This window comes from Ambystoma mexicanum, chromosome 7q (assembly GCF_040938575.1).
Source record: "Ambystoma mexicanum isolate Mex_15411 chromosome 7q, UKY_AmexF1_1, whole genome shotgun sequence".
Classification (NCBI taxonomy): Eukaryota; Metazoa; Chordata; class Amphibia; order Caudata; family Ambystomatidae; genus Ambystoma; species Ambystoma mexicanum.
Genome location: NC_090941.1, coordinates 1,168,835,283 through 1,168,858,978, shown reverse-complemented (window position 1 = coordinate 1,168,858,978; position 23,696 = coordinate 1,168,835,283). Strand labels below are relative to the sequence as shown.

Here is a 23,696-nt window from a genome sequence, read left to right as displayed (position 1 = left end):
GGGCAAAGAATTCCCCCAATGAAGAGCCCCAGAAATATTTAGAAAAGCATGGTGTCTGAAGAAATGCACATTCGGTAGGAAATGTCCAACATGCTTATTAGTCAGAAGGGACTGGTAAATGGAAGTCAATATGTGCTTCCATACAGAGGATGGGACTGTGCACACGTGGTGGCGTGCAGACTCACAGACTTCCATTTCTTGTGTAACATGGCGCAAGCAGGGCTCCCATCGCTGTAGCGAGAGTACAAATATCCCAGGATTTGTCAAGCAGGAGGACAGGGCATACCCATCATGCAGGTGCACGTGGCAAGGCGAAGTGTCACGTAAAACATGTTACAGTGAACAGGAAACAAAGCACTATATCATGAAAATGGTTCTATGCGATTTCCTTGAAATCAATCAGCTGAGGGACAATGCACCCAATTTTATTTTTTGTTTGATCCATTTCAATGCAAATGTAGAAGGGAAAACACCCCTGGACCACCCTCTCTACCCGCACCTTTACTATTAAACATACCCACCCTCAGACATACACATATTCAACAAATTCTTCCTCCACCAATTCTGCTTTGGAAATACCTCCCTGTCCCTTGAAAGCAATGTTTTATTACTGTGAATCAGGTGTGCCGGCACGCTTTAAATGTACTGTCAGAATTTAGAAAACCTGCTAACTAGACTAAGAATAAATGCACCAGAATTTCAACAGAGGAAGGTTAGCAAGAGGCTAATCTCATTTTGGATAATGACTGGCGGTGGGTGCAGATCGTTTGTAGCAGCGGCGGTGGTCATGTCCCAGGCATCGATGGTGGCAATGTTCAGGCCCTTCATCAGTGAGTTCATGATGAGGTACTGAAAGTAGCCGTGCAAGTCACTGACCGCCTCAATGGGATCCCTGTATGCGGCAGTGTTTTCAGTTTTTAGAATTACTTTTGTCGCTGGGCTCCTCAAGAGCAGGCGTTGTATGGCTTTGCGGATATTGATCACGCGGCGGATATAGATGTGCAGAGGGAAACCTTTGAAGTGTGTGCCGGCAGTAAAGATGATCACCATGTTCTGATGGCCCCCAATACGGTCAATCTGTTCCGGGATGGTTGGGTTCTCCAGGATTGAGTGGAAGACAGCGCTAACAAATGGATACCCATGTCTCTGGAATCGCATTTGGATATTCCTGTCTACGTCCACCTTTAGTTGTGACTTTCCCCATCCCGAGCCGTACAGGTTGAGATCCTTCAAATCTGGAAAGAGAAACAGAGACAAGATTAGAGACGTAGGGTTCATGGCACCAAATGCCACCTGATGAGATACTGGCTTTAAACATAACAAGCACTGGCAAAGGCAACAGGTATAGGTTTTCCAGCAGCGTTGAAAGGTATTTATCATGCACTCCCACCATAAGCCCAGGTAGTGACACCATGTGCCAGATGATGACACATTATGGCCAAGTAGTAAATCGCTGGGCCTATCTTGCCATGATCATGCATGCTTGAACTTTCCCAAAAGAACTTCACAGACACACAAACAGCTGTGAAACACAATCAAGTGGTGGAGAAACCTTCAACCCCCTCCCCCAAGCCTCTATGCATCGCCATGCAGATCTCAAGCATTAAGGGAATTTCTGGGTACCAGGAGAGGTTCATGATAGTTTGAGGTGGTAAAAGGGAGGTTTGATGCACACTGCAAGTCCCAGGTTGAAGAGTAGCATATAGAGGCCTGCTGAGACAGCTAAGCATGTATTTATTTAATCATTTATACCAGCGCTTATTCCCATGCCATGGGCATCTAGGCACTAGTTACAGTGCTACAGTACAGTTTTAAAGTGGGTTGATGGAACAGTGACCAATTGACATGCTTAGTTGAAGAGATAGGTTTTAAGTTTCTTCCTAAACAGGTGTTAGGGTGGTTTGTTTGACAAGTGGGAGGTAAGGGTTGTTTCAGAGGGTTGCAGCACACACTGGAAAGCTACATCTGCGTGCCCTTTTACGTTTGAATCTAGGTGTAATGATACACTGCCTGTAGGCTGATCTTTGGGCCCTCGCTGAGGGGTGTCTCTTAAGATTTTGGGAAAGGTATGAGGGAGCATCATTCGAAAGGCAGCGGTGGACGATGGAAAGGATCTTGAAAATAATTCTCTCTTTGACTGGGAGCCAGTGGGCAGACCTTCTAGTGTTTGAGATGTTATCATGCTTGCCTGTGTCCAGTGTAACTCACAGGGCGTTATTCTGCATTATTTGTAGCTTATTCAAGTTTTTTCTGAGTAGTGCGTTATATTAGTCTAATTTGGAGCCAATAAGGGCTTGTGCAACCTCGAGCCGGTTCTGAAATGGTTTACTAGTGTTGATGAGCTTTGTGGCATAGCATGACGAGGAGACAGTATGGTTGATCTGTCATGCCATGTTCAGTGATGAGTCTAGGAAAGCAACCAGTGTTTTTACTGACAATGGCGACAGGGAGTTTGTGACCGTCAATGATGAAGGCATTGTATGCTTTGTCCAATTTGGCCAGGTGGAATGGGGGCCGATGACGAGTAACTCCGTTTTCTCGCCATTAAGACGGAGACGGTGTGAGGCCATCCAGAATTGGATAGCTTTGTAGATTGTGTTCACATTACAAGTATCCGGTATGTGATCACCGTAGAGGGGGATGAGAATTTGAATGTCGTCGGGGTAGTTAGTGTATGAGATGCCTAACGAGTCAAGATGGTCGAACAGGGGTTTTGTGTCAACATTGTATAGGGTAGGCGAGACACAAGAGCCTTTGGGCGCTCTGCAGGGAATAGTCATAGGTCTAGCAACAGACTTGCAAAGTTCAGTTGGACAGGAAGGACGCAATCCATATGGCAGCATCTATGGAAAAGTGGATTGACAATGTGAGGAATGGCAGAGCGTCTGATAGTTCACATGCTCGATGGCCACCGAGAGGTCAAGAAGCAAGAGGGGGGACAAGTTCCCAAGGTCATTGCCATTATTTAGTTGATTCTTGAACTCTAGAACAGCTATTTCCGCCCCTTGTTTTGGATGGAAACCAAATTGCTGAGTACTCAGAATGTAACAGGATTTGAGGAAGTACTGGATTTGGAGGTAGTCAACTCTGTCAATAATTTTCAAGAGGAAATGGACAGTGGATATGGGTTCGGTATTTGGTCAGGATTGCTGTGTCAAGTGTGGGCTTTTTGATTAGTTCGGGGATCCAAGATTCTTTGAGGTAGGATGGGACATAGTAGGTGGTGAAGGAGGAGTTGATGATGATGGAGATGAGCAGGAGCAAGGGTTCTACGCATTCCTTTACAATGGGCTGGGCAGATTTTGCCAGCATGATGGTTTGAGATCCTTGTTGATGGTGGAGAGGTCAGATGTGCTTATGGGTTGGAAGTGAAAGAGGGGGATGTCCTTTGGTGCTCTGAGCTGGAGAACGGGAGGCAGGGTGGCTTGTGTGCAAGATTGTTTCACTTTTATTATTGCTTGCAGTTGTGTTATTTTACCTGTAAAGGTATCTTGGATATCACTGCACCAGAAGATGTCTTTATGGACTGTGGAAGGGGGCAGTGGGGTCTATCACTCTTGGATGATAGTTAACAGTTTGCGTGAGCTAGTGGACAGGTTGGTGATTCTTTTGTTGTAGGAGGCAGCATTGGTGACATGAATCGATTGTAAAATTCTGCGATTTTGTCAAAGTGGGCTTGATTTGCTGTGGTGGGGCCTTTGTGCCAAGCATCTTTGGCTGCCCTTTTGTTTGTTCGGGTGGGCCGGAGATCAGTGGTGAACTATGAGTTGTGGTGTGGAGAGATTATGGCTTTCCAGACTTTGAGCAGGGCCAAGGATTGGACTGCTTTACTTAGCATTGTGTTATAGTGGTCCACCAGGATGGCAGTGTCCTGGGTGTGGGGGGAAGGAGTGATTGAGTAAGGGGAGGATCCGGGCATTGGTCAGGATGGAGATGTTTAGGGAAAGAATGGTAGGTGGGAGGGATTTCAAATCTATACTTCGTAGGTTCAAATATGGGCGGGTCTTCTCATGTTCTTGGGAAGTTAGAGAAGTACAGAGTTTCGGCTCTGGCCTCTGTGTACAAAACTGATTTGTAAACATTGCACCAGGAACGTTTAACAGTAGTTGTAGGGGGTACCTTTCTGTCCCATGATAAATTTTGACAGGTGGTCCGACCCCATTTTCGGTCTTAGACCCACCCCTTATCCTTAGTACCGCCACTTTGATATACATTTTATATACATTTGATAAGAATCCCAATACATTTTATTTCAATTTGTTTGAACCCCGAAAATGTTGATATACATTTTATACACACATTTTATATACATTTTATTTAGTTTTAATTTACATTTTGATTCACATGTTATAATAATTTTGATATCAATTTTAACATGCATTTTAATATAATTTTATATAATTACATAGACACGATAGTGGCTGTGTAGTTATGGTTAAGATGCTAATCCCATAGGAAGAGAACTTTTTGGGTGGCTTATAACTTCGCTCCCCCTGCACGAATCCTCACGATATCTCTGTCCGCTCCGTGGACACACTCTGCTGTTTGCTCCGCAGACAAGATACCGATTGGCTAATTTGCTTGCATCATGTCTGTGGATAGGCAACGTGTTCTCTGATTGGCTGGAGTGAGGCGTGAGGTGCGTCACATTGTTTCGATGCTTCCGCCATCTTGGATTTGCCGACAGCGTGACGGCGAACAGAGGCAAAATGCAATTTTGGGGAGTGTGTTGGTGTGCAGAAGTGCTTGGGGAGGGTTGGGGACTAAGAGATGGGTGAAATACTGTATTTGTTTAGGTGGCAGGTGCCCCTGATGTGTTCGCCATGTCCACTGTCGTAGTGGTTGTCCGTGGATATAATCAATGCACTACTGGCTATTTCACTTTAGCATGATGTTGGCTTTGAGTTGCTGTGTGAACAGGAGCTGGGCTGAGCTGACAGGTGGTGTTGCCTGACTGTGGGTCACCCGCATTGGTGAATGGTAGCAAACAATTCATATCTTATTTCAAAAATATTTGTAATGCCTCTGTGCTGTGAAGCACTATCTGCTCCCATTCTGAGTGATGGTCAGTGCCATAGAATTTTTGTTTCCTAGATGAGCACACCCACGCATGGTACACAGTATAAGGTTCAATTGTTTTTTGACCTTGAAACAAAGGGAGGATTGCGAACGGAATGCATGAAGGGAGGGATGTAAGACTTTCAAATATGATAATGTTCAACATTCAAAAATTGGACAAAGTAACATGTAATTTCATTTTATGAAAATTCGTTGAAGTTGACGGAGTGCTTGTTTTACGCCGATACAATGCAAATGCTGAATATTATGTAAGTTTTACTCTGAACGATTTTGTACACAAACTAGTCAAATTATAATTTGGTGACAATATTGGTGGGGTAAATTGTACTATGTGTTGTGTGTGGTATATTGCAATGACACGCAATTAGAACTTGTGAGGTTAGTTTTTTTTTTGTCGTGGGGATATGAGCAGTGCAGCATCAAGATGGGTGTAGTGCATTCGTGGGTTCCCCCAGGTTCACAAACGCATAATTGAATGCTAATATTTAATTAAAATTCTGTGTATCTGTTCTTTTTGGTTTTATTTAGCTCTCTGATTGCAGCGTCAGCGTTAGCATCCCATTTCAAGCTCACCATACTCCGTAGCAGTAACGTGTACAGCAACCTGAAGAGTATTTTGCACATACTTTTGTTTGAGTTATCATTGTTTGACGTCCGTGTTTATCAATAGTTGTAACAGGGGCTGAAATTGATGGTTAAAATGATAAAATGTAGTAAGATTGGTTACTGAGACACATTTTTATTATCTTTTTTTTAAACAGCTACATCTTGACTTTCTGCGATTGTCATGTATTCCAGATACCAACTGACGTTTTTTTTTAACAGTCAGCTACAGATATACGTCAGTGGTTGGATCTCAGTGACACTTTTTTGGGATGATCGATACAGGCCCATATGCCCGTACACCATACCAGCGATAAGGAGCAACTTCATATCTTTTGTGGTGGCCTAGCGGAAGTTCATGCCAAAGTCTTCACAGGAATATCGCGTGACTCACGATAAACATTTGTGGATCGAGAAGGAAGAAAACAATTACCTATCTACTTGCATATGTAAGTCTCAGGATGTTCTCGGAGCGTTTATTGTGAAATAAAAATTGGGACGCGCTGTGTTGTGAGATGATGTGTGTTGATATTCAGGGTTCTGCGTCAAGTAACGTTATCATGTAGGTGATGATTGGATGCGTTTTACTATGCTGTATAGTAAGGTTCTGGAGATAGGTGGAGCATATCACTAGGTTTGGTGATGTTAGACTCAGGGGCGGGGCATATGCATTGGTGCCGCCAGTGCAGTCCACCTTGGGCGATGTGCGAATGGATAAGATTATCACAAGATGGCAGCACCCTGCTGCCTGATTTTGCAGGTGTAAAAAAGAGTAAAAGTATGGTAAGGTGCATAGGAAATGTTTGTACGATCGATCAATGTATGCTTAGAAGTACATGCCCGAACACTTGGGAAAATAATATTTCTGAGTGCACTATTATTTGAATAGATCCATTTTTTGCTGCATTCGCTGCAGATAATTTTCTAAGGTCTGTTTCTGTATTATTTTTAATGTCTGTATGGTGTGTTTAAATTTTTTTGGGGGGAAAGTATACAAAGTAATGGGTAATAATTTGTTTATATAGAGAAGTGTGGTGTCTTCCATTAGGAGGGCCGGTCTTACAATGCGCAGGCATTTACAAAAGGAATGCCACTGAGTTGTCGGTTGAGGGGGTGCACACTGTGAGCCTACTTAGCAGACTTCTGTATAAGAGGTTGTATACAACTGAGTATGTTGGCATTTTCAAACACGACGAAGGAGGATATCTGTGCTATAAAGGAAGTTGTTTCAATGCATAAATACACACATGCTTTCAATCACTGTATCAGTAACTACTCTGCCAAACATTGGTTTCAGTCCGATATGCTTCACGCTACATTTAATGGTCGTGTTCCTATCCTGCTGTCCAGTCAGTGCACTTTTCAGCCTTGCTTGAATTTCCAAACTCCCTGCCAATACTTGATGTCCAAGTGCATAGATGCCATGTGAGCCACTAAGAGCCATTGTTGGCTTTTCTCGTATGATTGGATTTGTAGTTTCTTTTTTACCGTGCTAAGTATGGGCCTACAAATTCCAGCACGTAAAGTCAAAAGCAAGAACAGGCTTGTGTTATTGGGCATAATATGGGAGCACTTGACAGCTATGCAAGTGTTCATCAAAAACTCATGCTCCTGGCAGGTTTTGCGACTGCTCTTCACACTCTGCTATGCCCATTAGTGTGCTTTTAAATGCTCCTGTAGCAGAGGTGTTACCATGTGCGTGTTTTCAGGTAAACTAAAGCATGTGTGTGTCCTAACCGCTGGACGGATTTTCACCAAATTTGGACCAGGAGCAGCGGCTTGGTCCCGAAAGCGTGCTTTTGCAAATTTGATGAAAATCCGTCCAGTAGTTTTTTTTAAAATGACCAAAAAGTAGGTAAAAAAAATTAGTGATATCTGTGTTCGCTTCGCGGGCACACTACCCTGTTCGCTCCGCGGACTGGACAGGGATTGGGCAAGCGGGTTGCGTGATGTCCGCGGACATCTGACGTGCTCTCTCATTGGATGCGGTGAAAGCGTGCAGTGCGTCGTGGCTTCAGAGACGCCGGCCATCTTTCTTTCTCGCATGAGAGGCTTTAGGCTTTGTCAGGTCAGCAGGAGCGGGATCTGCCACCTGCACAGTAAGTCCCCCACCCCCGCTCATGCCCGTGTCTGTCTCCTGTTCCCTCACCCCCTGCTCATGCCCCGTGTCTGCCCTATTCTGCCCCACCCCGCTCATGCTCTGTGTCTCCCCTGCTCCTCCAGCCCCCGCTCACGCCATCGGCACACGTTGGCTAGCGGAGGGCCGAGGAGCGGGATCTGCCACCTGCACACGAACTCATGTCCGTGTTTTGTCTGTCTCCCCTTCCCCCCCACCCCCCGCTCATGCAGTGTGTGTCTCTCCCCTTCCCCCCACCCCCCGCTCATGCCCCGTGTGTCTCCCATTCCCCCCCACCCCCCGCTCATGCCCCGTGTGTCTCTCCCCACCCCCCAAGCCCCCGCTCATGCCCGTGTGTCGCTCCCCTTCCTCCACCACCCGCTCATGCCCCGTGTGTCTCTCCCCTTCCCCCCCACCCCCCGCTCATGCCCCGTGTCTCTCCCATTCCCCCCCACCCCCCGCTCATTGCCCGTGTGTCTCTCCTCTCCCCCACCCCCTGCCCATTCCCCCGTGTGTCTCTCCCCTCCCCACCACCCCTGCTCATGCCCTGTGTGTCTCTCCCCTCCCCCCACCCCTGCTCATGCCCCGTGTGTCTCTTCCCTCCCCCCCACCCCCTGCTCATGCCCCGTGTCTCTCTCCCCCTCCCCCTCCCCCCACCCCCCGCTCATGCCCCGTGTGTCTCTCCCCTCCCCCCACCCCCCGCTCATGCCCCGTGTGTCTCTCCCCTCCCCGCCACCCCCGCTCATGCCCTGTGTGTCTCTCCCCTTCCCCCATGCCCTCTGTCTCCTTTGTTCGAACCACCCCCGCTCATGCCCTGTGTCTCCCTCCTTTCCCCCCAGCCCCTGCTCATGTCCCGTGTCTCTCTCCTTTCCCACCCCCACCCCCCTCTCATGCCCCGTGTGTGCCCTGTTTCCCCCAACCCCCCGCTCATGCCCTGTGTCTCCCCTGTTCCCCCCACCCCCTGCTGATGCTCTGTGTGTTCCTCCCGTTCCCCCCACCCCCCGCTCATGCCCGTGTGTGCCCTGTTACCCCCCCACACCCCGCTCATGCCCGTGTGTGCCCTGTTCCCCCCACCCCCCGCTCATGCCCGTGTGTGCCCTGTTACCCCCACCCCCCGCTCATGCCCGTGTGTGCCCTGTTCCCCCACCCCCCGCTGATGCCCCGTGTCTCCCTCCTCCCCCCACCCCCGCTCATGCCCGTGTCTCCCATCTTTCCCCCACCCCCCGCTCATGCCCCGTGTCTCCCTTCTTCCCCCACCCCCGCTAATGCCCTGTGTCTCCCTTCTTTACCCCACCCCCGCTCATGCCCTATGTCTTCCTTCTTCCGCCCCACCCCCCGCTCATGCCCCGTGTCTCTCTTCTTCCCCCCCAGCCCCCGCTCATGCCCCGTGTGTCTCTCCCCTCCCCCCACCCCCGCTCATGCCCCGTGTGTCTCTCCCCTCCCCGCCACCCCCGCTCATGCCCCGTGTCTCCCATCTTACCCCCACCTCATGCCCCGTGTCTTCCTCCTTTCCCCCCCACCCCCCGCTCATGCCCCGTGTCTCCCTTCTTCCCCCCCATCCCCCGCATCTTCCTTCTCCCCCCACTCCCCGCTCATGACCCGTGCCTCCCTTCTTTCCCCCCAACCCCCCGCTCATGCCCCGTGTCTCCCTTCTTCCCCCCACCCCCGCTCATGCCCGTGTATCCCTTCTCCCCCCCACCCCCACTCATGCCCAGTGTCTCCCTTCTTCCCCCCATCCCTGCTCATGCCCCGTGTCTTCCTTCTTCCCCCCTACCCCCCGCTCATGCCCCGTGTCTCCCTTCTTCCCCCCACCACCCGCTCATGCCCTGTGTCTCCCTTCTCCCCCCCACCCCCGCTCATGCCCTGTGTCTCCCTTCTCCCCCCCACCCCCCGCTCATGCCCCGTGTCTCCCTTTCCTCCCCACCCCCTGCTCATGACCCGTGTCTCCCTTCTTCCCCCCCACCCCTTGCTCATGCCCCGTATCTCCCTTCTCCCCCCACCCCCCTGTTCATGCCCCATCTCTCCTTTCTTCCCCCCACCCCCCACTCATGCCCCGTGTCTCCCATCTTTCCCCCCACCCCCCGCTCATGCCCCGTGTCTCCCTTCTTTCCCCCCACCCCGGCTCATGCCCCGTGTCTCCCTCCTGTACCCTCCACCCCCAGCTCATGCCCCGTGTCTTCCTTCTTTCCACCCGCTCATGCCCAGTGTCTCCCTTCTTCCCCCACCCCCTGCTCATGCCCCGTGTCTCCCTTCTTTCCCGCCCACCCCCCGCTCATGCCCCGTGTCTGCCCTGTTCCCCCCACCCCCGCTCTTGCCCCGTGTCTCCCTCCTGTACCCCCCACCCCCGCTCTTGCCCCGTGTCTCCCTCCTGTACCCCCCACCCCGCACTTATGCCCCGTGTCTCCCTTCTTCCCCCATGCCCCCGCTCATTCCCTGTGTCTCCCTTCTCCCCCCCACCCCCGCTCATGCACCGTGTCTCCCTTCTTCCCCCCTACCCCCGCTCATGCCCCGTGTCTCCCTTCTCCCCCCCACCGTCCGCTCATGCCCCGTGTCCCCCTTCTTTCCACCCCGCACCCCCCACTCATGCCCCATGTCGTCCTTCTCCTCCCCACCCCCCGCTCATGCCCCGTGTCTCCCTTCTTTACCCCCCAGCCCCCGCTCATGCCCCGTGTGTCTCTCCCCTCCCCCCACCCCCCGCTCATGCCCCGTGTGTCTCTCCCCTCCCCGCCACCCCCCGCTCATGCCCCGTGTCTCCCATCTTACCCCCCCTCATGCCCCGTGTCTTCCTTCTTTCCCCCCCACCCCCGGCTCATGCCCCGTGTCTCCCTTCTTCCCCCCATCCCCCGCTCATGCCCCGCATCTTCCTTCTCCCCCACTCCCCGCTCATGACCCGTGCCTCCCTTCTTTCCCCCCAACCCCCCGCTCATGCCCCGTGTCTCCCTTCTTCCCCCACCCCCGCACATGCCCGTGTATCCCTTCTCCCCCCCACCCCCACTCATGCCCAGTGTCTCCCTTCTTCCCCCCCACCCCTGCTCATGCCCCGTGTCTTCCTTCTTCCCCCCCACCACCCGCTCATGCCCTGTGTCTCCCTTCTCCCCCCCACCCCCCGCTCATGCCCTGTGTCTCCCTTCTCCCCCCCACCCCCCGCTCATGCCCCGTGTCTCCCTTCTTTCCTCCCCACCCCCCGCTCATGCCCCGTGTCTCCCTTCTTCCCCCCACCCCTTGCTCATGCCCCGTATCTCCCTTCTCCCCCCACCCCCCTGTTCATGCCCCATCTCTCCTTTCTTCCCCCCACCCCCCACTCATGCCCCGTGTCTCCCATCTTTCCCCCCACCCCCCGCTCATGCCCCGTGTCTCCCTTCTTTCCCCCCACCCCGGCTCATGCCCCGTGTCTCCCTCCTGTACCCTCTACCCCCCGCTCATGCCCCGTGTCTTCCTTCTTTCCACCCGCTCATGCCCAGTGTCTCCCTTCTTCCCCCCACCCCCTGCTCATGCCCCGTGTCTCCCTTCTTCCCCCCCACCCCCCCGCTCATGCCCCGTGTCTCCCTTCTTCCTCCCCCACCCCCCGCTCATGCCCCGTGTCTGCCCTGTTCCCCCCACCCTCCGCTCTTGCCCCGTGTCTCCCTCCTGTACCCCCCACCCCCCGCTCTTGCCCCGTGTCTCCCTCCTGTACCCCCCCGCGCTTATGCCCCGTGTCTCCCTTCTTCCCCCATGCCCCCGCTCATGCCCTGTGTCTCCCTTCTCCCCCCCACCCCCGCTCATGCACCGTGTCTCCCTTCTTCCCCCATACCCCCGCTCATGCCCCGTGTCTCCCTTCTCCCCCCCACCGTCCGCTCATGCCCCGTGTCCCCCTTCTTTCCACCCCGCACCCCCCACTCATGCCCCATGTCGTCCTTCTCCTCCCCACCCCCCGCTCATGCCCCGTGTCTCCCTTCTTTACCCCCCCACACACTGCTCATGCATCGTGTCTCCCTCTTCCCCCCACCCACCGCTCATGCCCCGTGTCTCCCTTCTCACCCCCACCCCCGCTCATGCATCATGTCTCCCTTCTTTCCACCCCCCACCCCCTGCTTATGCCCCGTGTCTTCCTTCTCACCCTCACCCCACGCTCATGCCTCGTGTCTCCCTTCTTCCCCCCCACCCTCTGCTCATGCCCCATATCTCCCTTCTTCCCCCCCACCCCCCACTCATGCCCCGTGTCTCCCTTCTTCCTCCCCCAACCCCCGCTCATGCCCCGTGTCTCCCATCTTCCTCCCCCACCCCCCGCTCATGCCCCGTGTCTCCCTCATGTTCCCCCCACCCTGCTCATGCCCTGTGTCTCCCTCATGTACCCCCCACCCCCCACTCATGCCCCGTGTCTTCCTTCTTTACCCCCCCGCTCATGCCCTGTGTCTACCTTCTTCCCCCCCACCCCTGCTCATGCCCCGTCTCTCCCTTCTTCCCCCCCACCCCCCACTCATGACCCATTTCTCCCTCCCCCCCCACCCCCGCTCATGCCACGTGTCTCCCTTCTTCTTCCCCCACCCCCCATTCATGCCCCGTGTCTGCCCTGTTCCCCCCACCCCCCGCTCATGCCACGTGTCTCCCTCCTGTACACCCACCCCCTGCTCTTGCCCCGTGTCTCCCTCCTGTACCCCCCACCCCCACTCATGCCCCGTGTCTCCCTTCTTTCCCCCCACCCCCCCGCTCATGCCCCGTGTCTTCCTTCTTCCCCCCCTCCCCCCACTCAAGCATTGTGTCTCCCTTCTCCCCCCCACCCCCCGCTCATGCCCTGTGTCTCCCTTCTCACCCCCACCCCCGCTCATGTATCGTGTCTCCCTTCTTTCCACCCCCCACCCCCTGCTCATGCCCCGTGTCTTCCTTCTCACCCCCACCCCACGCTCGTGCCTCGTGTCTCCCTTCTTCCCCCCACCCCCTGCTCATGCCGCATTTCTCCCTTCTTCCCCCCCACCCCCCACTCATGCCCCGTGTCTCCCTTCTTCCTCCCCCAACCCCCGCTCATGCCCCGTGTCTCCCATCTTCCTCCCCCACCCCCCGCTCATGCCCAGTGTCTCCCTCGTGTTCCCCCCCACCCTGCTCATGCCCTGTGTCTCCCTCCTGTACCCCCCACCCCCCGCTCATGCCCCGTGTCTTCCTTCTTTACCCCCCGCTCATGCCCTGTGTCTACCTTCTTCCCCCCCACCCCCTGCTCATGCCCCATCTCTCCCTTCTTCCCCCCCACCCCCCGCTCATGCCCTGTGTCTCCCTTCTTCCTCCCCCACCCCCCGCTCATGCCCCGTGTCTGCCCTGTTCCCCCCACCCCCCGCTCATGCCCCATGTCTCCCTTCTCCTCCCAACCCCGGCTCATGCCCCGTGTCTCCCTCCTGTACCCCCTCATCCCCCGCTCATGCCCCGTGTCTCCCTCCTGTACCACCACCACCCGCTCATGCCTACTGCCTTCCTTCTTTCTCCCCCGCTCATGCCCCGTGTCTCCCTTCTCCCCCCCCACCCCCCGCTCATGCCCCATGTCTCCGTTCTTCCCCCCACCCCTGCTCATGCAACGTGTCTCCCTTCTTCTTCCCCCACCCCCCACTTATGCCCCGTGTCTGCCCTGTTCCCCCCACCCCCCGCTCATGCCCCGTGTCTCCCTCCTGTACCCCCACCCCCTGCTCTTGCCCTGTGTCTCCCTTCTTTCCCCCCACCCCCCTGCTCATGCCCCGTGTCTTCCTTCTTCCCCCCTCCCCCCGCTCAAGCACCGTGTCTCTCTTCTCCCCCCCACCCCCAGCTCATGCCCCGTGTCTCCCTCCTGTTCCCCCACCCCCTGATCTTGCCCCGTGTCTCCCTCCTGTACCCACCACCCCCCGCTCATGCCCCGTGTCTTCCTTCTTCCCCCCCTCCCCCCGCTCAAGCACCGTGTCTCCCTTCTCCCCCCACCCCCGCTCATGCCCCGTGTCTCCCTCCTGTACCCCCACCCCCTGCTCTTGCCCCGTGTCTCCCTCCTGTACCCCCCACCCCCCGCTCATGCCCCGTGTCTCCCTTCATCCATCCCACCCCCGCTCATGCCCCGTGTCTTCCTTCTTTCTCCCCCCACCCCCCTCTCATGCCCCGTGTCTCCCTTCTCACCCCCACCCCCCCGCTCATGCCCCGTGTCTCCCTTCTCCCCCCCACCCCCCACTCATGCCCCGTGTCCCCTTTCTTTCCACCCCCCAACCCCCGCTCATGCCCCGTGTCTTCCTTCTCCTCCCCACCCCCCCGCTCATGCCCCGTGTCTGCCCTGTTCCCCCACCCCCCGCTCATGCCCCGTGTCTCCATCCTGTACCCCCCACCCCCCACTCATGCCCCGTGTCTCCCTCCTGTACCCCGCAGCCCCCGCTCATGCCCCGTGCCTTCCTTCTTTCTCCCCCGCTCATGCCCCGTGTCTCCCTTCTTCCCCCCCACCCCCAGCTCATGCCCCATGTCTCCGTTCTTCCCCCCACCCCCGCTCATGCCCCGTGTCTCCCTTCTTCTTCCCCCACCCCTGCTCATGCACCGTGTCTGCCCTGTTCCCCCACCCCTGCTCATGCACTGTGTCTCCCTCCTGTACCCCCACCCCCTGCTCTTGCCCCGTGTCTCACTCCTGTACCCCCCACCCCCGCTCATGCCCCGTGTCTCCCTTCATTCCCCCCACCCCCCGCTCATGCCCTGTGTCTTCCTTCTTCCCCCACCCAACGCTCAAGCACCGTGTCTCCCTTCTCCCCCCACTCCCCACTCATGCCCCGTGTCTCCCTTCTCCCCCCACCGCCCGCTCATGCCCCGTGTCTCCCTTCTTTCCACCCCCCACCCCCCGCTCATGCCAAGTGTCTTCCTTCTCCCCCCCCGCGCCCGCTCATGCCCGTGTCTTCCTTCTTCCCCCCCACTCCCCGCTCATGCCCGTGTCTTCTTTCTCCCTCCCACCCCCCGCTCATGCCTCGTGTCTCCCTTCTTTCCACCCCCAACCCCTGCTCATGTCCTGTGTCTCCCTTCTTTCCCCCCACCCCGCTCATGCACCATGTCTCCCTTCTTCCCGCCCACCCCCCGCTCATGACCCGTGTCTCCCTTCTCCCCCCTACCCCCCACTCATGCCCCGTGTCTCCCTTCTTTCCACCCCCACCCCCGCTCATGCCCCGTGTCTCCCTTCTTTCCCCCCCGCCCCCCGCTCATGCCCCGTGTCTCCCTTCTTCCTCCCCACCCCCGCTCATGCACAGTGTCTTCCTTCTCCCCCCCACCCCCACTCATGCCCCGTGTCTCCCTTCTTCCCCCCACCCCCTGCTCATGCCCCGTGTCTCCAATCTTCCCTCCCAACCCCCACTCATGCCCTGTGTCTCCCTTGTTCCCCCCACCCCCCGCTCATGCCCCGTGTCTCCCTTCTTCCTCCCACCCCTTGCTCATGCCCTGTGTCTCCCTTCTTCCCCCCACCCCCGTTCATGCCCCATGTCTCCCTTCTTCCCACCCACCCCCTGGTCATGCCCCGTGTCTTCAATCTTTCCCCCCACCCCCCGCTCATGCCCCGTGTCTTTCTTCTTTCCTCCCCACCCCCTGCTCATGCCCTGTGTCTCCCTTCATCCCCCCACCCCCGCTCATGCTCCGTGTCTCCCTTCTCCCCCCACCCCCCGTTCATGCCCCTTGTCTCCCTTCTTCCCCCCACCCTCCGCTCATGCCCCGTGTCTCTCTTCTTTCCCCCCCACCCCCCGCTCATGCCCCGTGTCTCCCTTCTTCCCCCACCCCTTGCTCATGCCCTGTGTCTCCCTTCTTCCCCCCACCCCCGTTCATGCCCCGTGTGTCCCTTCTTCCCCACCACCCCGCCGCTCATGCCCCGTGTCTTCCTTCTTCCCCCCCTCCCCCCGCTCAAGCACCGTGTCTCCCTTCTCCCCCCCACCCCCGCTCATGCCCCGTGTCTCCCTCCTGTACCCCCACCCCCTGCTCTTGCCCCGTGTCTCCCTCCTGTACCCCCCACCCCCCGGCTCATGCCCCGTGTCTCCCTTCATCCATCCCACCCCGCTCATGCCCCGTGTCTTCCTTCTTTCTCCCCCCACCCCCCTCTCATGCCCGTGTCTCCCTTCTCACCCCCACCCCCCCGCTCATGCCCCGTGTCTCCCTTCTCCCCCCCACCCCCCACTCATGCCCGTGTCCCCTTTTCTTTCCACCCCCCAACCCCCGCTCATGCCCCGTGTCTTCCTTCTCCTCCCCACCCCCCCGCTCATGCCCCGTGTCTGCCCCTGTTCCCCCACCCCCCGCTCATGCCCCGTGTCTCCATCCTGTACCCCCCACCCCCACTCATGCCCCGTGTCTCCCTCCTGTACCCCGCAGCCCCCGCTCATGCCCCGTGCCTTCCTTCTTTCTCCCCCGCTCATGCCCCGTGTCTCCCTTCTTCCCCCCCACCCCCAGCTCATGCCCCATGTCTCCGTTCTTCCCCCCACCCCCGCTCATGCCCCCGTGTCTCCCTTCTTCTTCCCCCACCCCTGCTCATGCACCGTGTCTGCCCTGTTCCCCCCACCCCTGCTCATGCACTGTGTCTCCCTCCTGTACCCCCACCCCCTGCTCTTGCCCCGTGTCTCACTCCTGTACCCCCCCACCCCGCTCATGCCCCGTGTCTCCCTTCATTCCCCCCACCCCCCGCTCATGCCCTGTGTCTTCCTTCTTCCCCCACCCAACGCTCAAGCACCGTGTCTCCCTTCTCCCCCCACTCCCCACTCATGCCCCGTGTCTCCCTTCTCCCCCCACCCCCCGCTCATGCCCCGTGTCTCCCTTCTTTCCACCCCCCACCCCCCGCTCATGCCAAGTGTCTTCCTTCTCCCCCCCCGCGCCCGCTCATGCCCGTGTCTTCCTTCTTCCCCCCCACTCCCCGCTCATGCCCGTGTCTTCTTTCTCCCTCCCACCCCCCGCTCATGCCTCGTGTCTCCCTTCTTTCCACCCCCAACCCCTGCTCATGTCCTGTGTCTCCCTTCTTTCCCCCCACCCCGCTCATGCACCATGTCTCCCTTCTTCCCGCCCACCCCCCGCTCATGACTCGTGTCTCCCTTCTCCCCCCTACCCCCCACTCATGCCCCGTGTCTCCCTTCTTTCCAACCCCACCCCGCTCATGCCCCGTGTCTCCCTTCTTTCCCCCCGCCCCCGCTCATGCCCCGTGTCTCCCTTCTTCCTCCCCACCCCCGCTCATGCACAGTGTCTTCCTTCTCCCCCCCACCCCGCTCATGCCCCGTGTCTCCCTTCTTCCCCCCACCCCCTGCTCATGCCCCGTGTCTCCAATCTTCCCTCCCAACCCCCACTCATGCCCTGTGTCTCCCTTGTTCCCCCCACCCCCCGCTCATGCCCCGTGTCTCCCTTCTTCCTCCCACCCCTTGCTCATGCCCTGTGTCTCCCTTCTTCCCCCCACCCCGTTAATGCCCCATGTCTCCCTTCTTCCCACCCACCCCCTGGTCATGCCCCGTGTCTTCAATCTTTCCCCCCACCCCCGCTCATGCCCCGTGTCTTTCTTCTTTCCTCCCCACCCCCTGCTCATGCCCTGTGTCTCCCTTCATCCCCCCACCCCCGCTCATGCTCCGTGTCTCCCTTCTCCCCCCACCCCCGTTCATGCCCCTTGTCTCCCTTCTTCCCCCCACCCTCCGCTCATGCCCCGTGTCTCTCTTCTTTCCCCCCCACCCCCCGCTCATGCCCCGTGTCTCCCTTCTTCCCCCACCCCTTGCTCATGCCCTGTGTCTCCCTTCTTCCCCCCCACCCCCGTTCATGCCCCGTGTGTCCCTTCTTCCCCCCCACCCCCTGCTCATGCCCCGTGTCTCCAATCTTTCCCCTCCACCCCCCGCTCATGCCCCGTGTCTTCCTTCTTTCCTCCACCCCCTGGTCATGCCCCGTGTCTCCCTTCTTCCCCCCTTCCCCCGCTCATGCCCCGTGTCTTCCTTCTTCCCCCCCACCCCGCTCATGCCCCGTGTCTCCCTTCTCCCCCCCCACCCCCCACTCATGCCCCATGAATCCCTTCTTCCCCCCCATCCCCGCTCATGCCCCGTGTCTCCCTTCTTCCCCCCCACCCCTGCTCATGCCCCGTGTCTCCCTTCTTCCCCCCACCCCCCGCTCTTGTACCGTGTCTCCCTTCTTCCCCCCACCCCTTGCTCATGCCCCGTGTCTCCCTTCTCCCCCCCACCCCTCCATTCATGCCCCATGTCTCCCTTCTACCCCTCGACCCCCCGCTCATGCCCCATGAATCCCTTCTTCCCCCCACCCCCGCTCATGCCCCGTGTCTCCCTTCTTCCCCCCACCCCCGCTCATGCCCCGTGTCTCCCTTCTTCCTCCTCACCCCCCGCTCTTGTCCCGTGTCTCCCTTCTTCCCCCCCACCCCTCGCTCATACCCCGTGTCTCCCTTCTTCCCCCCCACCCCCGCTCATGCCCCGTGTCTCCCTTCTTCCCCCCCACCCCCCGCTCTTGTCCCGTGTCTCCCTTCTTCCCCCCCACCCCTTGCTCATGCCCCATGTCTCTCTTCTCCCCCCACCCACGCTCATGCCCCGTGTCTCCCTTCTTCCCCCACCACCTGCTCATACCCCATGAATCCCTTCTTCCCCCCACCCCCGCTCATGCCCCGTGTCTCCCTTCTCCCCCCCCGCTCATGCCCCGTGTCTCCCTTCTTCCTCCTCACCCCCGCTCTTGTCCCGTGTCTCCCTTCTTCCCCCACCTCTTGCTCATACCCCGTGTCTCCCTTCTTCCCTCCCACCCCCCAGCTCATGCCCTGTGTCTTCCTTCTTTCTCCCCCCACCCCCCTCTCATGCCCCGTGTCTCCCTTCTCCACCCCCACCCCCCACTCATGCCCCGTGTCCCCCTTCTTTCCACTCCCACCCCCGTTCATGCCTCGTGTCTCCCTTCTTCCCCCCCAACCCCGCTCATGCCCCGTGTCTTCCTTCTCACCCCCCACCCCCGCTCATGCCCTGTGTCTCCTTTCTTTCCCCCCCACCCCATGCTCAAGCCCCATGTCTCCCTTCTTCCCTCCCCGCCCCCGCTCATTCCCCGTGTCTTCCTTCTCACCCCCCAACCCCGTTCATGCCCTGTGTCTCCCTTCTTCACCCCCACCCCCAGTTCATGCCCCGTGTCTCCCTTCTTCCCCCCACCCCCTGCTCATGCCCTGTGTCTCCAATCTTTCTCCCCCACACCCCGCTCATGCCCCGTGTCTTCCCTCTTTCCTCCCCATCCCCTGCCCCGTGTCTCCCTTCTTCCCCCCACCCCCCGCTCATGCCCCGTGTCTTCCTACTCACCCCCCACCCCCGCTCATGCCCTGTGTCTCCCTTCTTTCCCCCCCACCCCCCTGCTCAAGCCCCATGTCTCCCTTCTTTCCACTCCCACCCCCGCTCATGCCCCATGTCCCCCTTCTACCCCTCGACCCCCCGCTCATGCCCCGTGTCTCCCTTCTTTCCACTCCCACCCCCGCTCATGCCCCATGTCTCCCTTCTACCCCTCGACCCCCCGCTCATGCCCCGTGTCTCCCTTCTTCCCCCCACCCCCCCATTCATGCCCCGTGTCTCCCTTCCTTCCTCCCCCACCCCCGCTCGTGCCCCGTGTCCCCTTCTTTCGACTCCCACCCCCGCTCATGCCCCATGTCTCCCTTCTACCCCTCGACCCCCCGCTCATGCCCTGTGTCTCCCTTCTCCCCCCCACCCCCCATTCATGCCCCGTGTCTCACTTCTTCCTCCCCCACCCCCGCTCATGCCCCGTGTCTCCCTTCTTTCCCCCAACCCCGCTCATGCCCTGTGTCTCCCTTCTTTCCACCCCCACCCCCGCTCATGCCCCGTTTCTCAATCCTGCACCCCCCCACCCCCGGCTCATGCCCCGTGTCTTCCTTCTTCCCCCCCGCTCATGCCCCGGGGTCTCCCTTCTTCCCCCCACCCCCGTTCATGCCTTGTGTCTCCCTTCTTCCTCTTCCTCCCCCACCCCTCGCTCATGCCCCGTGTCTGCCCTCTTCCCCCACCCCCTGCTCATGCCCCGTGTCTCCCTCCTGTACCCCCTCACCCCCTTGTTCTTGCCCCGTGTCACCCTTCTGTACCACCCACCCCCACTCACGCCCCGTGCCTCCCTTCTGTCCCCCCAACCCCCGCTCATGCCCAGTGTCTCCCTTCTTTCCCCCCCACCTCCCGCTCATGCACCGTGTCATCCTTCTCCCCCCACCCCCGCTCATGCCCTGTGTCTCCCTTCTTTCCACCTCCCACCCCCCACTCATGCCCGTGTCTTACTTCTCCCCCCCACCCCTCGCTCATGCCCTGTGTCTCGCTTCTTTCCACCCCACACCCCCGCTCATGCCCCATGTCTCCCTTCTTTCCCCCACCCCGCGCTCATGCACTGTGTCTCCCTTCTTCCCCCCCACCCCCCGCTCATGTCCCGTGTCTCCCTTCTTTCCACCCCCCGCTCATGCCCCGTGTCTTCCTTCTCCCCCCCAACCCCCGCTCATGCCATGTGTCCCCCTGACCCCCCACCCCCCGCTCATGCTCCGTGTCTCCCTTCTTCCTCCCCCACCCCCCGCTCATGCCCTGTTTCTCCCTTCTTCCTCCCCACCACCCGCTCATGCATCGTGTCTCCCTCCTGTACCCCCCAGCCCCCGCTCATGCCCCGCCGTGTCTCCCTCCTGTACTCCCCACTCCCGCTCATGCCCCATGTCTTCCTTCTTCCCCCCCGCTCATGCCCCGTGTCTCCCTTCTCCCCCCCACCGTCCGCTCATGCCCCGTGTCCCCCTTCTTTCCACCCCGCACCCCCCACTCATGTCCCATGTCGTCCTTCTCCTCCCCACCCCCCGCACATGCCCCGTGCCTCCCTTCTTTACCCCGGCCACTCTGCTCATGCATCGTGTCTCCCTCTTCCCCCCACCCACCGCTCATGCCCCGTGTCTCCCTTCTCACCCCCACCCCGCTCATGCATCATGTCTCCCTTCTTTCCACCCCCCACCCCCTGCTTATGCCCCGTGTCTTCCTTCTCACCCTCACCTCACGCTCATGCCTCGTGTCTCCCTTCTTCCCCCCACCCCCTGCTTATGCCCCATGTCTCCCTTCTTCCCCCACACCCCCCACTCATGCCCCGTGTCTCCCTTCTTCCTCCCCCAACCCCCGCTCATGCCCCGTGTCTCCCATCTTCCTCCCCCACCCCCCGCTCATGCCCCGTGTCTCCCTCGTGTTCCCCCACCCTGCTCATGCCCTGTGTCTCCCTCATGTAACCCCCACTCATGCCCCGTGTCTTCCTTCTTTACCCCCCCGCTCATGCCCTGTGTCTGCCTTCTTCCCCCCCACCCCCGCTCACGCCCCGTCTCTCCCTTCTTCCCCCCCACCCCCCACTCATGACCCATTTCTCCCTCCCCCCCTCCCCCGCTCATGCCACGTGTCTCCCTTCTTCTTCCCCTACCCCCCATTCATGCCCCGTGTCTGCCCTGTTCCCCCACCCCCCCGCTCATGCCACGTGTCTCCCTCCTGTACACCCACCCCCTGCTCTTGCCCCGTGTCTCCCTCCTGTACCCCCCACCCCCACTCATGCCCCGTGTCTCCCTTCTTTCCCCTCACCCCCCGCTCATGCCCCGTGTCTTCCTTCTTCCCCCCTCCCCCCGCTGAAGCATTGTGTCTCCCTTCTCCCCCCCACTCCCCGCTCATGCCCTGTGTCTCCCTTCTCACCCCCACCCCCGCTCATGTATCGTGTCTCCCTTCTTTCCACCCCCCACCCCCTGCTCATGCCCCGTGTCTTCCTTCTCACCCCCACCCCACGCTTATGCCTCGTGTCTCCCTTCTTCCCCCCACCCCCTGCTCATGCCGCATGTCTCCCTTCTTCCCCCCCACCCCCCACTCATGCCCCGTGTCTCCCTTCTTCCTCCCCCAACCCCCGCTCATGCCTGTGTCTCCCATCTTCCTCCCCCACCCCCCGCTCATGCCCAGTGTCTCCCTCGTGTTCCCCCCCACCCTGCTCATGCCCTGTGTCTCCCTCCTGTACCCCCCACCCCCGCTCATGCCCCGTGTCTTCCTTCTTTACCCCCCGCTCATGCCCTGTGTCTATCTTCTTCCCCCCCACCCCCTGCTCATGCCCCGTCTCTCCTTCTTCCCTTCTTCCCCCCCACCCCCCGCTCATGCCCTGTGTCTCCCTTCTTCCTCCCCCACCCCCCGCTCATGCCCCGTGTCTGCCCTGTTCCCCCCACCCCCCGCTCATGCCCTGTGTCTCCCTCCTGTACCCCCCACCCCCCGCTCTTGCCCTGTGTCTCCCTCCTGTACCCTCCACCCGCACTTATGTCCCGTGTCTCCCTTCTCCCCTCCACCCCCCGCTCATGCCCCGTGTCTCCCTTCTCCCCCCCACCCCCCGCTCATGCCCCGTGTCTCCCTTCTTCTACCCCCACCCCCGCTCATGCCCCGTGTCTTCCTTCTCCCCCCACCCCCACCTCATGCCCCATGTCTCCCTTCTCCTCCCAACCCCGGCTCATGCCTCGTGTCTCCTCCTGTACCCCCTCATCCCCCGGCTCAAGCCCCGTGTCTCCCTCCTGTACCACCACCACCCGCTCATGCCTACTGCCTTCCTTCTTTCTCCCCCGCTCATGCCCCGTGTCTCCCTTCTTCCCCCCGCCCCCCGCTCATGCCCCCATGTCTCCGTTCTTCCCCCCACCCCTGCTCATGCAACGTGTCTCCCTTCTTCTTCCCCCACCCCCCACTTATGCCCTTTGTCTGCCCTGTTCCCCCACCCCCCGCTCATGCCCCGTGTCTCCCTCCTCTACCCCACCCCCTGCTCTTGCCCTGTGTCTCCCTCCTGTACCCCCCACCCCCGCTCATGCCCCATGTCTCCCTTCTTTCCCCCCACCCCCCTGCTCATGCCCCGTGTCTTCCTTCTTCCCCCCTCTCCCGCTCAGCACCGTGTCTCCCTTCTCCCCCCACCCCCAGCTCATGCCCCGTGTCTCCCTCCTGTTCCCCCACCCCCTGCTCTTGCCCCGTGTCTCCCTCCTGTACCCCCCACCCCCCGCTCATGCCCCGTGTCTTCCCTTCTTCCCCCCCTCCCCCCGCTCAAGCACCGTGTCTCCTTCTCCCCCCACCCCCGCTCATGCCCCGTGTCTCCCTCCTGTACCCCCACCCCCTGCTCTTGCCCCGTGTCTCCCTCCTGTACCCCCCACCCCCCGCTCATGCCCCATGTCTCCCTTCATCCATCCCACCCCCTGCTCATGCCCCGTGTCTTCCTTCTTTCTCCCCCCACCCCCCTCTCATGCCCCGTGTCTCCCTTCTCACCCCCACCCCCCCGCTCATGCCCCGTGTCTCCCTTCTCCCCCCCACCCCCCACTCATGCCCCCGTGTCCCGCTTCTTTCCACCCCCCACCCCCGCTCATACCCCGTGTCTTCCTTCTCCTCCCCACCCCCCGCTCATGCCCCGTGTCTGCCCTCTTCCCCCACCCCCCGCTCATGCCCCGTGTCTCCATCCTGTACCCCCCACCCCCACTCATGCCCGTGTCTCCCTCCTGTACCCCCAGGCCCCCGCTCATGCCCCGTGCCTTCCTTCTTTCTCCCCCGCTCATGCCCCGTGTCTCCTTCTTCCCCCCCACCCCCAGCTCATGCCCCATGTCTCTGTTTTTCCCCCCACCCCCGCTCATGCCCCGTGTCTCCCTTCTTCTTCCCCACCCCCGCTCATGCCCTGTGTCTGCCCTGTTCCCCCCACCCCTGCTCATGCACTGTGTCTCCCTCCTGTACCCCCACCCCCTGCTCTTGCCCCGGGTCTCACTCCTGTACCCCCCACCCCCGCTCATGCCCCTTGTCTCCCTTCATTCCCCCCACCCCCCGCTCATGCCCTGTGTCTTCCTTCTTCCCCCACCCCCGCTCAAGCACCGTGTCTCCCTTCTCCCCCACTCCCCACTCATGCCCCGTGTCTCCCTTCTCCCCCCACCCCCCGCTCATGCCCCGTGTCTCCATCTTTCCACCCCCACCCC

General features: G+C 59.4%; 1 protein-coding gene across 1 annotated transcript in view; it reads right to left on the bottom strand.

Moving 5' to 3' along the window:
- Nucleotides 1-699: 699 nt before the first annotated feature.
- LOC138528246 (NXPE family member 4-like) overlaps nt 700-23,696 on the bottom strand; it is a 200,700-nt gene continuing 177,703 nt past the window's right edge. Inside the window, exon 4 of the mRNA XM_069639700.1 lies at nt 700-1,235. Within this exon, the coding sequence (XP_069495801.1) occupies nt 700-1,235 (536 nt within the window). The remainder of the gene's footprint in view (nt 1,236-23,696) is intronic.